General features: G+C 35.0%; 1 protein-coding gene across 5 annotated transcripts in view; it reads right to left on the minus strand.

Annotated features, from left to right (window-relative positions):
* HECTD2 (HECT domain E3 ubiquitin protein ligase 2) overlaps nt 1-16,606 on the minus strand; it is a 77,242-nt gene that overhangs the window by 25,464 nt on the left and 35,172 nt on the right. For 3 of the 5 annotated variants that reach the window (XR_010935860.1, XM_067710019.1, XM_067710020.1), the window contains exons 3-11: nt 14,680-14,818; nt 13,516-13,618; nt 13,013-13,102; nt 9,942-10,006; nt 7,670-7,715; nt 5,820-5,929; nt 4,250-4,398; nt 3,544-3,667; nt 1,059-1,155 (exon numbers count right to left, since the gene is read on the minus strand). Coding sequence is in view for 2 of the 5 variants with exons in the window: in XM_067710019.1 (XP_067566120.1) it covers nt 1,059-1,155; nt 3,544-3,667; nt 4,250-4,398; nt 5,820-5,929; nt 7,670-7,715; nt 9,942-10,006; nt 13,013-13,102; nt 13,516-13,618; nt 14,680-14,818 (923 nt within the window). In the remaining 3 variants the exon portion in view is untranslated. Of the gene's footprint in view, nt 1-1,058; nt 1,156-3,543; nt 3,668-4,249; nt 4,399-5,819; nt 5,930-7,669; nt 7,716-9,941; nt 10,007-12,426; nt 12,474-13,012; nt 13,103-13,515; nt 13,619-14,679; nt 14,819-16,606 lie in introns of those variants that run through there. The other 2 variants (XR_010935861.1, XR_010935862.1) reach the window with 2 other exon arrangements.

The following is a 16,606-nucleotide window of genomic DNA, read 5'->3' on the forward strand; positions in this document are numbered from 1 at the left end:
CATTTCTTGTAATATTCCAATACTCAGTGTAAACTGACTCTCGGATGTCACTAGTCACTCGAATCTTTTGTCCCGCTCTGTGACAGGAAAAAATACTCACCTTCTGGTGAATTACTGAAGAATAAACAATTCTTATTTTTATGGTATTTTGAAGTATTACAATTTATGCATTAGGATTCTTTTTATATTCTTGGACAAGACACAGAAATCATTTCCTTTTACTCTATGGGTCTGTCTTGGGTCTCTTTATTTTAAGAAGACTACAGCCAAACCTTCCCTCTAAGTTTTAAAGTTGCAAGTAATCATGTCACAAAAGCAGATACTCAAAATATATGAGCATTTAAATGTATAGTCTAGAGCTCTAACCTAAAACAAAAAAGCTCAGTCAATCTGATATATATTAAAGTACCTAACTTTACTGTGCTGTGCTGAAACCATGGTAGGCTGTGAACAGGACAGGCCCAGAGATGAACTTCATCCTGCTCCATTAATTTGTCTAAAGCCAGCCTGACTGCTACCCCAGTTTCAATGGGCCCCCATGCATTTTGGTTCCCTAAGGATCATTAAACATCTCTCGCCTTCTTTGGACATATTTTCTCAGTTTTTCAAGACTATACTTTTTGTTACATTTTCTAATTTTTCAGTTGTTTCTATTTGACTGTCATAAAATCTAGAAAATGTGTCAGTGGTTTGAGTAGTTTGCTCTTAAGGACACTCCTTTCCTTGTCCTCACTGTACTTCTTTCTCACCAGTGCTCTGCTAGTGACCCTGGAGGATGTTATCTACAAAATGATGTCCAACAAGTTCCGAGTACTTTGGATCTGTGAGAGGCATTTAATCTCCATGCTATATTTATAATATAATGAGAAGTTGATGAGGGGTATCTTTTCCCCATATCATGAACAGGTTTAAGTACTTTTTGAGGGAGTATGATACGAATTTTACTTTTAACATTTCCTGATTATGCTAGAACAATTCACAAGACATTTGACTTATTTGTTAAATTATTTACTATATATTGATTATAGTCAGCATAAATGTTTTCATAGCTGGCTTACCCTTGCGATGCTTATCATCTGTTGCTCTGAGTCTCTTTGAATAATGATTTTTTTTGCAGCTATAGAAATAACGAATGGGTACTGACAGAAGGAAAACCTGCTCAACAAGTGAAAACAGAAAAAGCAAAATGGTGTATTTTTAGCAAAATTATACTAAGGGAATCTAAGGTACCCCTTCTAACAATATTAAACATTACTTTTGTATTGTGTTTTACCATTCACAGAATGATTTTATGTTCATCACTTCTTTGAATCCCCACAGCCCTGTGAAGTATGCTTCATTATTAGATGTGCAGTGCCTTTATTCTCTAGAGGAAACTACACCTAATGTTCTGAAATATGTGCTAACTGCTTATATTGTTTGTACAAATAATTTCAGTTTAGATAGTCACTTGTATATCATTACCTGGGAAAAATATGGGCAACAGCAGAACCAGGAGGCAGAAGTGTTGATGAAGGATTTAGGACAGAAAATTCATGTGCAGAAATTAATATAAGAATCCATTACTATATGGATATTTCTGATGCGTGAGCTTCAGAAATGAGGAAATCTAGCAATAACTATGGTAGGAAAAGTAGTAAATTTAAGAGCAATAAAATAAAAGTTAGAAAAAGGTGTGTTGCTTTAGCACTGTATTTAATGATGTAGTAAGATGAAATGGTATGTATTTGTAAAAATACAACATATGATCAAAAGTTATGAAAATAACTTCTTTCCTGGGTCAGAGCTCATTCTATGTTATATAAAAGAGCCACAAACCACACAGAGAAATGCACTTAGAGAGAACTAGTATCGTAGCAATGACACTTCAGGAGTTAGACTCCCCCCAGAAGTGGCTGTAATGCATCCATCAGTTACAGTTGGAATGCACTGAGGACAGTCAAGCAGTGCATCTGTGACCACTGTGCAAGATAGGGATTACGAGGAAAAAGGAAATAGCCCTAGTGTGAACTGAAAATGAAATGGCTTTCCCCTTGGGATGAAACTGTTAAAAAGCAGTAAGAAAACTGTTCAGTATTAATGTGTAATAATTTCGAATCACTAAGTGCTAACTAGAAATTTGGAAATAAAAAGAAGTGCAATGAACTTAGTAGGATAATGTTGGTCTTATGTACTTTAAAACAGTGCATCTCAGCCTTTCCCTAGTCACGGCACATAGACACCATACTATGTGTATGACACACTGAGATAAACAGATGAGGCTGCCCATGGCCAGACATGTGACTTGCCCTGGGGCTCCGGTCCCCCTCTAGGTCCAGGGTGGCTTCCCAAGGGCTGAAGAGATCATAGAATCAAGCCTCTGTTAACTCCTTTTTGGTACAACAACGCTATGGCACAGTGTTTAGAGGAGCTCTGCATTAAAAGATGTCACTGAAATATGCACAATAACTCTCGCAACTGTATTGTGGTTTTGTCTACAACATTACAATTACATTAAAGTGTAAAATAAACTTTGTCAAGAAAATATCCATCAGACTGACCAAGGTCCCCACAAACGGAATTCTTAGGTCAGGTGTGAACTGAGATACGTCCAGAAAGCTAGTCTATGTTTTAGGCCAATTCTGGTAGAAAGGGTCCCTGGGAGCTCGAACCAATTTATGAAGTAACCTGACGTTTTAGATTACTTATATCCACATCCTATTTCTTAGTCAGTCTCCTTTAGAATAATGCATTCTGCAGGATATCTTGTGGTCTGGGAATAAATTAAGTCTGGGATAGTCTTGCTGGTTTAATCCAAAATGTAAGTGTGGATATAAGGTGCAGGGTAATAAAGAATTCGGCCAAGTGTTTCCAAAATCTATTATACTACTGTGATAAATCATTTCTAGTAAAGCCATTTCTCTGTAACATCCATTCTTTTAATACTGTGTATAAAGGACAAATACTTCATCCACAGAAAAAGGGAGAAAAAGAGTGAATGTATGTGTGTATGTGCACGCATGTGTGATCATTGTGTTAGATCAGGCACCGGCACCCTATGGCCCATGGGACAAATACAGCCTACAACCTAGGCTTGTGAATAAAGCTTTTGGGACACAGACATACCCCTTCAATTACATATTTTTTAAGGCTGTTTTTCGTGCTATAATGGTAGACCAGAGACTGTATAGCCCAAAGAGCCAGAAACATTTATAATCCTGTACTTTGCAGAAAAAGTTGGTCGACCTCTGTGCTAGGTGATGGCACATAGAATAAGAAGATATAAGAAACTGCATACTAAGATAGAACTTTTCCCTTCTTAAAAAGATGCTACTAATCAAGCCAAAACCATATTAACGTAACTATAAATTCAAAATGTAATAGAAAAAGAAAATGCTTTAAGAAATATAATGATATTTCAAGGCTGGATATCTAAACTACATTTATAAGTTTATATGCAAAGGTATGTGTATATTTAAATTTATTTACACAAACTTAAAAGCCAGTCATTATTTTGAATAGCATTTTATTTAGGTGAGTAATCAGATGAGCTTTTGATCATACCTGTGAGAATTTCCAAAGCTCTGCCAGGTGTGGTATTCTTCCATGAGATCAATATGATCCAATGTAGAATTATAGAAATCAGTATAAGGAATAAGGGGAGGATGAACCAAATTGTTTGCAGTATCTGTAAAGATAAATTCTAACATAATGATCTTTCCTAACATGTACATGATTCATTCTAATAATAAGAAGAACATTTTAATGCCCACCAGAAAGCTTTATCTAGAAATTCCTATTTTAAGCAATTGTAGTGCCAAACGAAAAGGTAGTTTTAAAATTGTGGTCAAAATGCAGCCAATAATTTCTTGCTTTAAAAAAAAAAACTTGAATCGTGGGGATTATAATCGTATAGTAAAGGGAGTATGCAGATGGCCAGCTACGCATCCTATTTCCCCATCAGGGTGTTCTCGGGGTCCGCAGGAATGAATGGAAGTTCTTGTATTCTTAGGAATCACTACTTAGCAGGTAGTATGCAGCTGAGAGCCATAAAACAGAAATATTGCCCAATAAAATGCATAAAGCTTTTTCATGCTTATACATTAATTGTGAAACCCATTAGCAAAATAGAAAATAAATCACTACAACTCTTCTCCTCAAAGGAATGGTTTAAGATGTAAGAACGCCTCTATAGTATTTTGAGATCCTTATGGAAATGTTCTTATATTTAACAAAAGAAAAGTAAAGATGATTGAATAATAAAACCTACTAAGTAAAGCCAACACTTTAGATGCTGATGGGATCCACCAGGAACACTTTGATATAGGTGGAAATTCTTCAGGCTTTGCAGGAAACAGGCGTAAAGAAATAAACTGCAGCAATCTCTCTACCAATTGTTTGAACCTCTTCTGGGATAATCTGGTAAAGATTTTGAAATAATTCCAATCAAAATTCACATTTTCTATTTTGGCAATATATTTGTTAGAGATCAAAGTTCATCCTTTATACATAAAATTTTAGACTATTCCCCCAAATTCTATTTCTTAAATTGCCAAAATTTTGAAAAGATGCAAAATCTTACCTCGAATATCATTTCTTAAATAAGAAATAAACACCAAAATTACTATAAAGTTAGCATTAAACATTTCACTTTTAAGGCTTTTAGTATTCAGTCAATCCTCATTCGCAGACTTTGTATTTGCAAATTCACCCATTCCCTACAATTTAATTCTAATCCCCAAATCAATAATTGTGGCGCTTTCGTGGTCATTTCATGGCTGTGCAAAGAGTGGCAAAAAATGGGAGTTGCTTATGCCGAGGCTGAACAAGGCCACGCTCTGCCTTCTTGTTTTAGCTCTCATACTGCAAACAAGTGTCCTTTATGCAGTCTACTTAGGGTCATGTTCTTCAAATTCTTGTGCTTTCTGTTAGCGATTCTGCTGTTTTAAAACGGCCCTTAACTATAGTGCTAAAGTTCTGTCTAGTGTTCCTAAGTAAAGAAGGATGTGATGTGCCTTATGGAGAAGGTACTTATGTCAGATAAAATTTGCTCAGACATGAGTTATGGTGCTGTTGGCCGTGAGTTCAATGTTAATAAAACAAAAATTTATATCAAATAGGTGTCTTTAAATAGAAATACAGATAAAGCAAGGTTATGTACTGATTGGTTGATAAAAATGTTGTGACCAAAGGCTCGCAGGAAGCTAACCCTGTATTTCACTGTTCACCAATTCAGTGTTCCCAGTAGCTTTATAGAACATAACTATTGTTAATAATAAGAATTAACCGTATTTAAAATTAATTTTGGGAATATTTAGCTTCTTTAGCTTTTATTAGTCATGGGGAAATGTAAATGTTAATGTAAGTATTGTTCTGTGGAAAAAAAGTACTGTACTTTTATAAATTGATATTGATGGCCAGTATGTTTTACAATGATGTTTTAGGTAAGGAAAAGGCATTGTGTAAATAATGGTAAAATTTATTGATAGGAAATAAAAAGACACAAATTAAAATAGTAATGTATGAGCAAATCCAGTCACCATCTTTGAGATATATGAAAAATCAATGATAGGAATGTGCTGTATAAAATGCAAAAGCAGTGGACAGAAATCTCAACAACAGCTGGCACAAGCAAAACGATTACTTACATACAAAACAGATCTTTAATGTATCCTCTATGTAGTACTAAAGAATATGCTTATAATTGGCTTCTGAAGCACTGTGAATTATAAGTATCATTTCTCAAGACCTGAAAACATTTAATATATTTTCTTATAAAGTTACTAACAAACTTAAAACTTTAAGATTATAAAAGTTCTTAATATCATAGAATAATTTACTTTTTAAACCAGTGAACTAGGAAATGATGGTCAGCTTCCACTAAGGTAGCTATCTGTCGTAGCAAGTGAGCATAGATGACATATGTAGATGTGTTATTAAATTGAGGATTCTGAAAAAGATATTAAAGATAATTGCGTTAAAATTTTGTTAACATGTAAAAGGAAAGACACTATGCTTAATGAGCTAAGTGGCGAATTCAGAAAACTAAATTTGAGATTATGAAATACTAGGTGAAATCCTTGAAAACAAGAATCTATTTGTTTAATTATTTAATTAACAGAGACTTGGATTTCCACTATGGTCCAGTGGCTTTGGAATTAAGACAGATCTGGGTCTGAGGGCTAATTCTACCACTTACTACTCTATATGCCCTTAGGAATGTTCCTTAAACTTTGATTCTCAACTTCCTCATCTGAAAAATGGGAATGATAGCATCTATCTTGGAGGTTGTTTTGAGTATTAAAAAAAACTGTATGTAAAGCACGTAGCTCACCGCCTGGTACAAATGGTGGCAATCACTACTACCCAACTAAACAAAAACCTGGCTCTTCTTTGATTAAAAAAAAAGGGGAGAGAGAATGCTAGAAAAATAAAAGCTGGTAATGAAACATTTGCCATTGTGAAATGAGTTATTTGCATATTTCACAAAGAACAAGGGGAGAACCACATAATAGCTTCAGAGAACTTTTAAGCGTTAGAGTAGAGCTTGTAAACCAAGCAAAACCTCTAGTTATATTTCCAAAATCTAAAACTCCATCACAGTGTACATTTCACAGCTCCATGGGAAAAATGAGTATTAGTGAACAATAAACCAAAATTGTAAAAAATAAAAGAGTACCATGTGTTTTTCAAAATTGACTTATGGTCAGGATGGTTCAAAATGAGGGAGTGACCCCAGATGATAAACTCATCAAGTGATAGCTCATAAGAACAAGATGTCATGAGCAGAGCTTACTGTTGACCAATACACTCACTTAAAATTTTGAGCTTCATGTTGTCACTTTCTAGCTTTTACTATTCTCCAGGTATATTTCCTCTTTTTTCTAGTTTTGTCTTTCTCCTCTTACCTCTTTACTTCCCTTCCTCTCCTTACATCCCTCAACCACCTCTTATCTATTTCCCCTTTTTTTGTTTCCTCTCTCCTCCTTCTTCTACCCCTATCTTCCATATTTCCTTTTATTGGACATAATATTGAACTAAATATCCTATCTTATTTAATATAATTTTTTCTTATCTTTAAATGAGATAATAATTTATATGAACACCTTTGGTAAATTGTAAAGAATAATACAAACATAGTATGCTAGCTATGGGAATAACATACTTCTCAAAAAATTATAAAAACTAAAATTGCTTTTCATTTGTTTGGACCTTATTTTTTTTTTGTATCAATGAATCTGTATTTCTCAAGAGGAAAAAATTCATCATATTTGCTTTAGCAAATATAAACAACCACTTTGATTTTTCCATTAGAATTCTAGTTTAAACATTTATTGAAAATACACAGAAAAGTTGGAAACCCACTAATTGGGAAATAAAAGAAAGTTTTGGAGTCCCTTAAAAAACTAGTTACAAGAAAGGAAGTTGACTGGAGGAGGAAAAGTGCTTCCATTCTGTTTCTTCCAGAATCCCACAGCAGGAAGGCAAGTTAAAATATTAATCCTGGAGATAATTTAGCCTTCCACTGTTAATTTTTATAGCTTTAATTCTCTGGTTGCAAGTAATTATAATCTAAAAAAGTATCAAAAATGTTGCTCAAAATAATACTTAGTATTTGATATCATTTCACTTACACATGCATAGATTGAGATATGAATTACACACTTCAACTATGTTTTTGCTTTCTTACCTGTAAAAGTATAAAATATGCTCTAAGATCATCTTTTGTTCGTGGACTGAAACAGAAATAATTGTAATTGATCAGAGATGAACGTTTAATCTTACAGTATCTAATAAAAAATTATCAATGTTTCTGTGAGAATTGACTTGATAAAAGCCAAAAACTAGACTTAAACCTGAAAACATAAATCATTGCCCAAAGTGTACTAGATGATCTTTACAAGATATAAAGCCACATCATCTGAAATATAAATATATAACATATGTATCACATTTTGAAATTGATATATATACACATGTATATATATAATTTTTAAATTAGCAGTAATATTTCTCTGTGGAAGAATTATCTTGACTGAATAATGATTTAAATTATTTAGATTTAAATAAAATCTAAACTATTTCTTTCTATACTATTCTACATAATTGTCAGATTATTTTCTCAATAGGACTACTGTTTTGTTTTAGAAATTATATTTGAAAACGTTTTAAAAAGCTCAAAGCAATTCATAAGTATTAAAATTCCTGGTGATAGGAGAGTCCGTTTTTTGTTTTCCCATTTTATAGCTGTACCATGAAAACTTCCATTTTCCTGTTCTATGCACTAGTATTTTAGTACAGTATACAGTTCTGGGTACAGAAATTGTAGTTAAGATCACAGGCTCTTTTTTTTTTTTTTTTTGCGGTACGCAGGCCTCTCACTGTTGTGGCCTCTCCCGTTGCGAAGCACAGGCTCCGGACGTGCAGGCTCAGCAGCCATGGCTCACGGGCCCAGCTGCTCCGCGGCATGTGGGATCTTCCCGGACCGGGGCACAACCTCGTGTCCCCTGCATCGGCGGCAGGCAGACTCTCAACCACTGCGCCACCAGGGAAGCCCCACAGGCTCTTTTGCCAGACAGCCTGGGTTCTAATTCTGACTCAGGCACTTACTGTGTTAACTTGGGCAATTTACTTCTCTGTAAATTAGTTTCCTCAAGTGTGAAATGAAACTAATCATATTACCTATTTCACAGGATTGTAGTGAAGATTCAATGAGAAATACATGCAAAATCGTTTGAAAGGTGCCTAGCCCATACTAAACAGTCAATAAACTGTAGATCTTGTTGTCGTTATTATAAATCCAAAATAAAACAAGATTTTGGGGGTAAAGACCACATGATCCTTTGATAAGTAAGTTGCATCAAATTATTTTAATCTGTCTCCAGCACACATTTGAGGAGCAGGGGTTAGAAAGCTGTGTGAGCATGCTTGGAGGGGATTGAGGTCCCAGCAGTTTCAGACCACTGGACTTCCTCACTCTCCTAAGTGTTCACTTTACATTCCAAATTTTCCTCTTCATTTTCAATGAAGCATTATGTATTCAACCAGAGACATGAAATTCAAGGAAAATGCAAAAGTATTACTAGAATGATAAACTAGGAAAATACTGTTAAGTTAAAAATCACATGAAAGATACAGTATGATTTCAATTGTTTTAAAAAGATGACTAGAAAAAAGCTGCAAAATGTTACATTTTTACTTTTTTATACTACCTTGACTTTTCTCAATTTTCTATAAAAACCACAATTTTCTCTGAAAATTGGAACAATGTTATTAAAATATATAGGGTACATTTAACATTATAGTTAAGAACTCTAGTTTGGTATTTTCAAATTGGGCTCAATATAAACATTTAAATTATAATTTAATGGTATTATTTGGCTTTAATAGAAGCTATCATTTAAATTATAATGTTAAGTAACACCAATTTAAATCATATGTACTTTTAAAAGTATATTTTTGTGTTCTGCATATTCACAGTTCAAAACATTATCAATTACACTGTCCATCATTCCTTACATAACAATTCAATATTTAGTTCCAGGAAAAAATATTTCAGTAGCTAAATTTACTTCTCTTATATTAGAAATAAGAAAAGTTTTGCTCTGCTACCAGAAAGCCCAAGGCTAAATTTAACGCCCATATTATTTCATTCTAGGTGACTGATTTAAGTACCCATCCTATTTTTGTAAAGCACATATATCTGTACATGACAGATCTTATATACAATTTTAAAGAATTCACAGATCCTCTGAAGCTCACCTGTGGACCATCCTGAGAAGTCATAAGTCTCAAGTTAAAAAGCTTTGTTATAAATGGTTTATAATTTCATTCTGGTCTATGTTTTTATCGTAGCAACTAAAATCTTTTCTGAGAGTAAAACACACACGTATATATTAAAGATGGATGAGCTGTGTATATTAACCATCTATACTGATTAGCCAAATATTAGTTTCAGTTACCCTTTCCATTCTCGTAACAGGCTGTTAATGATTCCCTTTAATACTGTCTTCTGAATGTCTTGAGGCTGTAGGCAAAAGAAAATCATGAAATAATTAGGATTAGCTATTTAGGTGACTTTTATATGCTAATTATATTTACAGATCTGTTTCAATAGTTAAAACCAGACTTGATGACCAAGGACTACCACTTAACGGTAGTCTCAATTTCACATCTGAGAGATTATAATGAGAATGCTCCCTGGAATGTGCACTGTACAACCTGCACAAACATACATGGTGGCTGTTTGATGACTACCATCAGTTATATATAACACTGAAAACAGAAAAAGAAAAACAATTTCACTTTCTCTGGATTGACAGGATAAAATCATGAACATAAGTCTAAGAATAGCATGTTTAACAATATAAAACGACTGCATACGTTTTGGACATATTTAGCCCTACCAATACCATGTTATAATTAGCAGTTAAGCCCACAATTCATTATTAAGTACAACCAAATTATGTTCAATAAAAAAATAACAAGATAAAGATTTTTTGTTATAGGATCCAAAAAAGGTACTAAATAACATTTTTTATAGTTTAATGATTCAAATACTAAAAAAAGTTAATTACTACCAAACATGTCCCATAAGAATGAATGAAAACACATCTAGATGGTGCTTTTAGCTTATAAGAAGTAATGACTAAAACCTTCATTAACTAGAAGCTCCAAACAGTCATTAAAATTTCTCTGTCATATTGTTATATGAAAGGGGCAAATGTCAAGAAAACAAGCATATATCATGGATTTATTTTTTAAAAAAACACAATCATCACTTCTAAGACATGTCTGTCAGCACTCATTCAGCCTAGCACCTTTCTTAATATACTTATTTAATACATCATTCCTTTCTCCTCCTCTGCTTGCAGTGACCCTTCACACCCAGCAGGCAAACAGCACCCCAGAGCAATGGAAGGCTGCAGGAGAAAAATCACACAAATGTGCTGACTAGACACACTGAGTTTATGTCACAAATCTCAAAAGGACACTCAACACCACTGACAGTCCTTCAACATTTCCCTAGTTCATCTACTTCCCTGCTCTCCAAGACAACTATTTCAAACCTTTTTCTCATTCCTCAAATCTCCAACACCTCCTTCCCATCATCACTCTCAGCTCTGATCTTGCCACACACTTTAGAGAGAAAACAGATGCACCCAAATGAGAACAGATTCATCTTGCCACTATTATTCTAATCATTTACCTGCACTACAACTGACCAAGCCCAACCCCCTCACTTGAGCCCTATGCTCCATCCTCTCTCACCTTGTCAAGGACCTGGTTATTCAGTTTTCTTCTATCTCCCCCATATCATCCATTTCTTCCACACTACTAGGTTGTTCCCATCAGTAGAACACTACATCCTAATACCATCTGCACAGATGTGTCTCTGCATTTTCACTCTTCTCCACCCTGATCTATGCTCTAAGAGGCTGACTACTAAGGACTACATCAACCAGACTCCTTTGCCTTTTTTTGCCTTCTGGTTGGATTCAGCCATAGGGAACACTGACAGAAGAGGGAAGAGAGGAAAGTTGGGGTATTTATTCCCCCAACGCCCTCCCTGCAAGGTCACCATGGGCTGGCTATGCCCCTCATCTCCTGTAAGGCAGCCCTCTCCCCCCGACAGCTCATCTCCAGATTCACTCTACAGTACTACTCCTGAGGGCCTCCCTTGTTCTGCTAATACTTTTGTAAACAGTCCTCTCCAGGTTACCAGTTAGAGTGTGTCATCTGTTTCCTGCCAGGACCCTGGCTAATATATTGCTCATGCTAAAAACCTTTCATTTGGACCCATGTACTCTTTCAGCTAACCCTTAATTTCTCCGCTTCCCTTCACAGCAAAACTCTCCAAGAGCTGTCTGTATTCACTATCTCTACTTCCTCTCCTCTCATGGTCCCTTCAACCCATTCCAAGTAGGCTTTGTTTCCACAACTTCACGGAAACGGCTCTTATTAAACTCAGTCATCAATTATTCACCTTATCAAAGACAGTGCTCAATTCTCTGTCCAAATCTTACTAAATCTCTCAGCAGCATTTGACAGGATTAATTATTACCTCTTTGAAACACCTTTTTTCTCTCTGCTGATAGCTAAGCCCCATCCATCTAATTAAATGGCAATACCATCTACTCAGTTTCCTTCTTCCCTCAAGTCCCACATCCAATCTACAGAAGTATGTTTAGCTCTGTTCCATAATATACTCAGAGTCTGAATACGTCTCACTAGTTCCACTGCCAAAACCCTAGTCCAAACACTGACCGTCGTTTAGGTTTCAGCAATGCCTTCCTAACTCCTTTCTCTTGCCCCACTATAGACCATCCTCCACATAACATCCAGAGAGATCTTTCTAAACTATAAATCATGTCCGTCATCCCTTTGTTCCCAGCTTAAAATCTTTCAATGACTTTCAATTATAATTACAATGAAATTCAAACTCACATGGCCATAGAGAGCCCCCGGATCAGAAGAATCAACATATCCTGGAACTTGTTAGAAACACAAATCTTTCAATGACTTTCAATTATAATTACGATGAAATTCAAACTCACATGGCCACAGAGAGCCCCCCCGGATCAGGAGAATCAACATATCCTGAAGCTTGTTAGAAACACAAATTTGGGGGCTCTATGCTAGACCTACTGAATACTGAGAAGCCTTTTCTGTGATTCTGATACATGCTAAAATTTGAGAACCACTGATCTACAGATTCAATGTAATTCCAATACAACCAAATAATTTACCTCCTTTTGCTGAGTCAGTAAAGCATGATTTTTATCTTAGCAAGCCTTTAAATAAGGACTGAACATAAAAGTATTTTCTACTGAATTTTCATTTAATTAGAAAAATATAAGAATAAAATAATCTAACTCTCTGAGAATTTCAACTAAATTTACCAAAAATTATATCAGAGTTTCTCATGTAATTATGTTACAAGGTGAGTTTTACAATATTTGTCTGGCTGCTTTTAAAATACAGAAGAGTCAAACAATTATGCTATTTGCATGTGTTCATAAATAATACTTACAGTATTAAGTAAGGCATCATATACAGCATTCACAAATTTAGCATTAATCCCAGAGTCTTCGATAGTATTAAACGAGGCAGAGGCATCTTTCTGCAAATTCAATTAAAGAACCAAGTGTATATAACATTTTAAGAACTAATCTAAGTAATATCTGAACCATAACTATTCCTACATAATTTCTAATATTCCTAGCATGATGATAAAAAAGGACTGTCAGGGCAAGATTGCTAAAAATAAATATATAAGGGTTATTTTAATAACTTTCTTTTTTAAAACTGAAAGAATGGAGTCAAACATTAACATTAGTACAAATAAAAACAATCTTTAAGATATCACTTAAGTAATACTTGTTTGTGATACATACAATTTCAGAATTAATACCTATTTATGTTTGCTTAAACAGCTGCTTAAGCCAATACTGGGTAGAAAAAGAAGTTAATTTATAGTATCTTTTTTTGGAAAATTTAAACTAAAAGTGAAAAATGTGCTTTATGTATCATTACCTTAAATGCAGCATTTAGTTCTGGGAAAGAATCAAACATTGTGAGATAAAAATCATGTACTGTTTTCCAATCTCCTGATGACTTAGCTTTTTCTACATCTTCCCTAAAATAAAAACATTTATTAGCCATAACAGATAAAAATGTTATTCAGATAAAATAGCATTAATTCTTTATAGATAAATGTCACCCAACATGCAACCTGAAATAATGAAGCTGAATACAGAAATGTGTTCCAGTTAATGTAAAGGTAGCTTATGAATTTATAATTCTTAATTGCATTAAGGTATTAATCCAGCTTCAACTTCCCCATTTATTTGCTTTTTAAAAAGTTAATTTTTGACATGCTCCTTACAATGATCACTCTTCCGTTCCTTCACTTCAGAGCCAAATTTCTTGACAGATTTTGTTTACATTCTGTCCCTACCTTCTCTTTCCCACTTAGTCCTTCAAGTGTCCATTTGGGTTTTTTAGTAGTTTTTACTACTAACATGGTTTTTATGATTTATACGTCACGTTCTATTATTTTATTACCACCTTTACCTCCTCTTGACTGTTTTTCTTCTTTAAAATTAATTAATTAATTTATTTTTGGCTGTGTTGGGTCTTCGTTGCTGCACGTGGGCCTTCTCTAGTTGCGGCGAGCGGGGGCTACTCTTCGTTGTGGTGTGCGGGCTTCTCACTGTGGTGGCTTCTCTTGTTGTGGAGCATGGGCTCTAGGAGCGTGGGGTTCAGTAGTTGTGGCATGTGGGCTCAGTAGTTGTGGCTCACGGGCTCTAAAGCGCAGGCTCAGTAGCTGTGGCACACGGGCTTTGTTGCTCCACGGCATGTGGGATCTTCCCGGACCAGGGCTCAAACCCGTGTCCCCTGCACTGGCAGGCAGATTCTTAACCACTGTGCCACCAGGGAAGTCTCTCTTGCCTGTTTTGACTCATTTTCTCTTACTTAGTGTCTTTTGCTGTAACATTATCTATCCCTTACTGGTTAATTATATGTTTGTTTTCACCTTCAACTTGAGACAGGTAGTCTTTTGTGTCTTCACTCTTGGCTAATACTTTATAATGAGCCACAAGTTCAATTAGTTTCTCACACAAAAATATTAAATTATGTAAAGTGCTGACATGCAGATGACTATGTGTCTACATGTAACAGTGAGCCGAAACTTACAGAAAGTCTTTCATAGTTTTTGGCTGAACGGGAAGGATGGGTTCTGGAAGAACTGGGGTCTTCATTTCAGATGATAAAGCATCTGTAGAGGTGCGCTGTTTCTGTCTAACATCAAGGCAAATTGGTGGTAGGTCTCTCACTGTGAAGGATAAAAAAGTTTTCAATGTAATTGATCATAAAATCTTTCCAAATTATAAAATGCCAGGCTAACTCAACATGAACAGAAAACAACGGATTATTTTGTATTGCATTCCCTTGGGATCATATAACAGAAACACCCAGCACACTGAAGGGCACTTACTGGAGGGTCTGTTGCCACCTACCCAACTTCACCCATAGCAGATAAATTAGGCTGTATCTGACATTAAAAGTTATCTGTAGATACAATACAGAGTTTTTCTTTCATCGCCTCCCTTCCCATAAATTTTCTTTCAGGGATTATTTCACTGAGACTAGATGTTTTTAGTGTTTATTAGCTTTTGAATACACTTGCCCCTTTATTGATGTGGAGTTTGGGCACCGATCCCCCATGTAACTTTACAGCTGGCCCTCCACATCTGTGGTTCAGTATCTGCGGATTCAACCAAACACAGATTCTGTAGTACTATACTATGTATTTATCGAAATTTATTGAAAAAGTCAGCACATTAAGTGGACCCACTCAATTCAAAACCATGTTGTTCAAGGGTCAATTGTGTATGTACATCATTTATTTATATCCTCTGCAATTCTTTATTGGAGATTTAGCATTTTATCATCAATTTGCATGAACATTTTATGTATTTTTCTTTTTTTCCAAATATCCGCCAGTTCATCGTTTTCCTTTTTGTTGCATTTTATAACCTTTTAATTGTAAAATAAAACAAACACAGAAAAATCTCACAAAACAAATGTATGGCTTAATGAATTACTATAAGGCAAACACCTCTGAAACCACTAACCAGTCAAGGAATAGCGCTACCAACCCTTTCTTGTTCTGCCTATTCTAATTTTAATTTCTCTCAGTTTCTTTTTATCTCTTTCCTCATTTCTTTTTAAAATTTTAAATACTTCCTTCTTCTCATCTTCTAGTTCTCTTAAGGCATTATCTGTTACATTTGTTTGCTTTTGTGTTCCTTCTAGTTTATTTCTAAAATTAAAAAAAAAATCGGATTATTTCCTTTACTGTCACCTCACTTTTCATTTTTTGCAATTCTGATTTATGGCATTCTTTCAAGTGTCATATCATTTTCTTAATGAGCTTTAGCTCATTTTGAAATAGTATTTTATCTACTTTTGTGGGCATGTGTTTCTGATGTGCTCCCATTGTTCAAGAGGCTGTTATTCTGTTTCTTATTCTTTTTTATTATAATACAATTTTGTAATTAAAAATTATAGAATTTGACCTTGTTTCTTTTCTCTAGCCAATTTTATTTGAAATTAATCTTCCCAAACTTTCAGAAGGAGGTGTGGCACCCCCTTTTTTTGTTTTTATGTAGAACTCAAATACATGGTAGCTTCTTTCTGGGATTTCCAGGCCCTGTTTCCCTCTTCCACTTTTGTTCAGGTGATCTCTGTCTTTAATCTTTATTGTCCCAGTGATGCTCAAATTTGATTCTAATCTCAGAATGCGCCCCTCCGCCCCCCTTCCTGGAAGGGATCCCTAGTTTGGAGAGTTCACAGGGGTTACCTGCTCCCTTCAGATCTCAGCATGGGCCCTCTGCATTCACCTGTTCTTGGCAAAACCCCTCCCAGTTTCAGCTTTTGTTCTCAAACTGGGCTCTTGAGCTTTCCCATGAATACCTGTTGCTTATTCATTTCTTTTCTTTTCTTTTTAACATCTTTATTGGAGTATAATTGCTTTACAGTGGTGTGTTAGTTTCTGCTTTATAACAAAGTGAATCAGTTATACATATACATATGTTCCCATATCTCTTGCCTCTTGCGT

This window comes from Pseudorca crassidens, chromosome 16 (genome assembly GCF_039906515.1).
Source record: "Pseudorca crassidens isolate mPseCra1 chromosome 16, mPseCra1.hap1, whole genome shotgun sequence".
NCBI classification, from domain to species: domain Eukaryota; kingdom Metazoa; phylum Chordata; class Mammalia; order Artiodactyla; family Delphinidae; genus Pseudorca; species Pseudorca crassidens.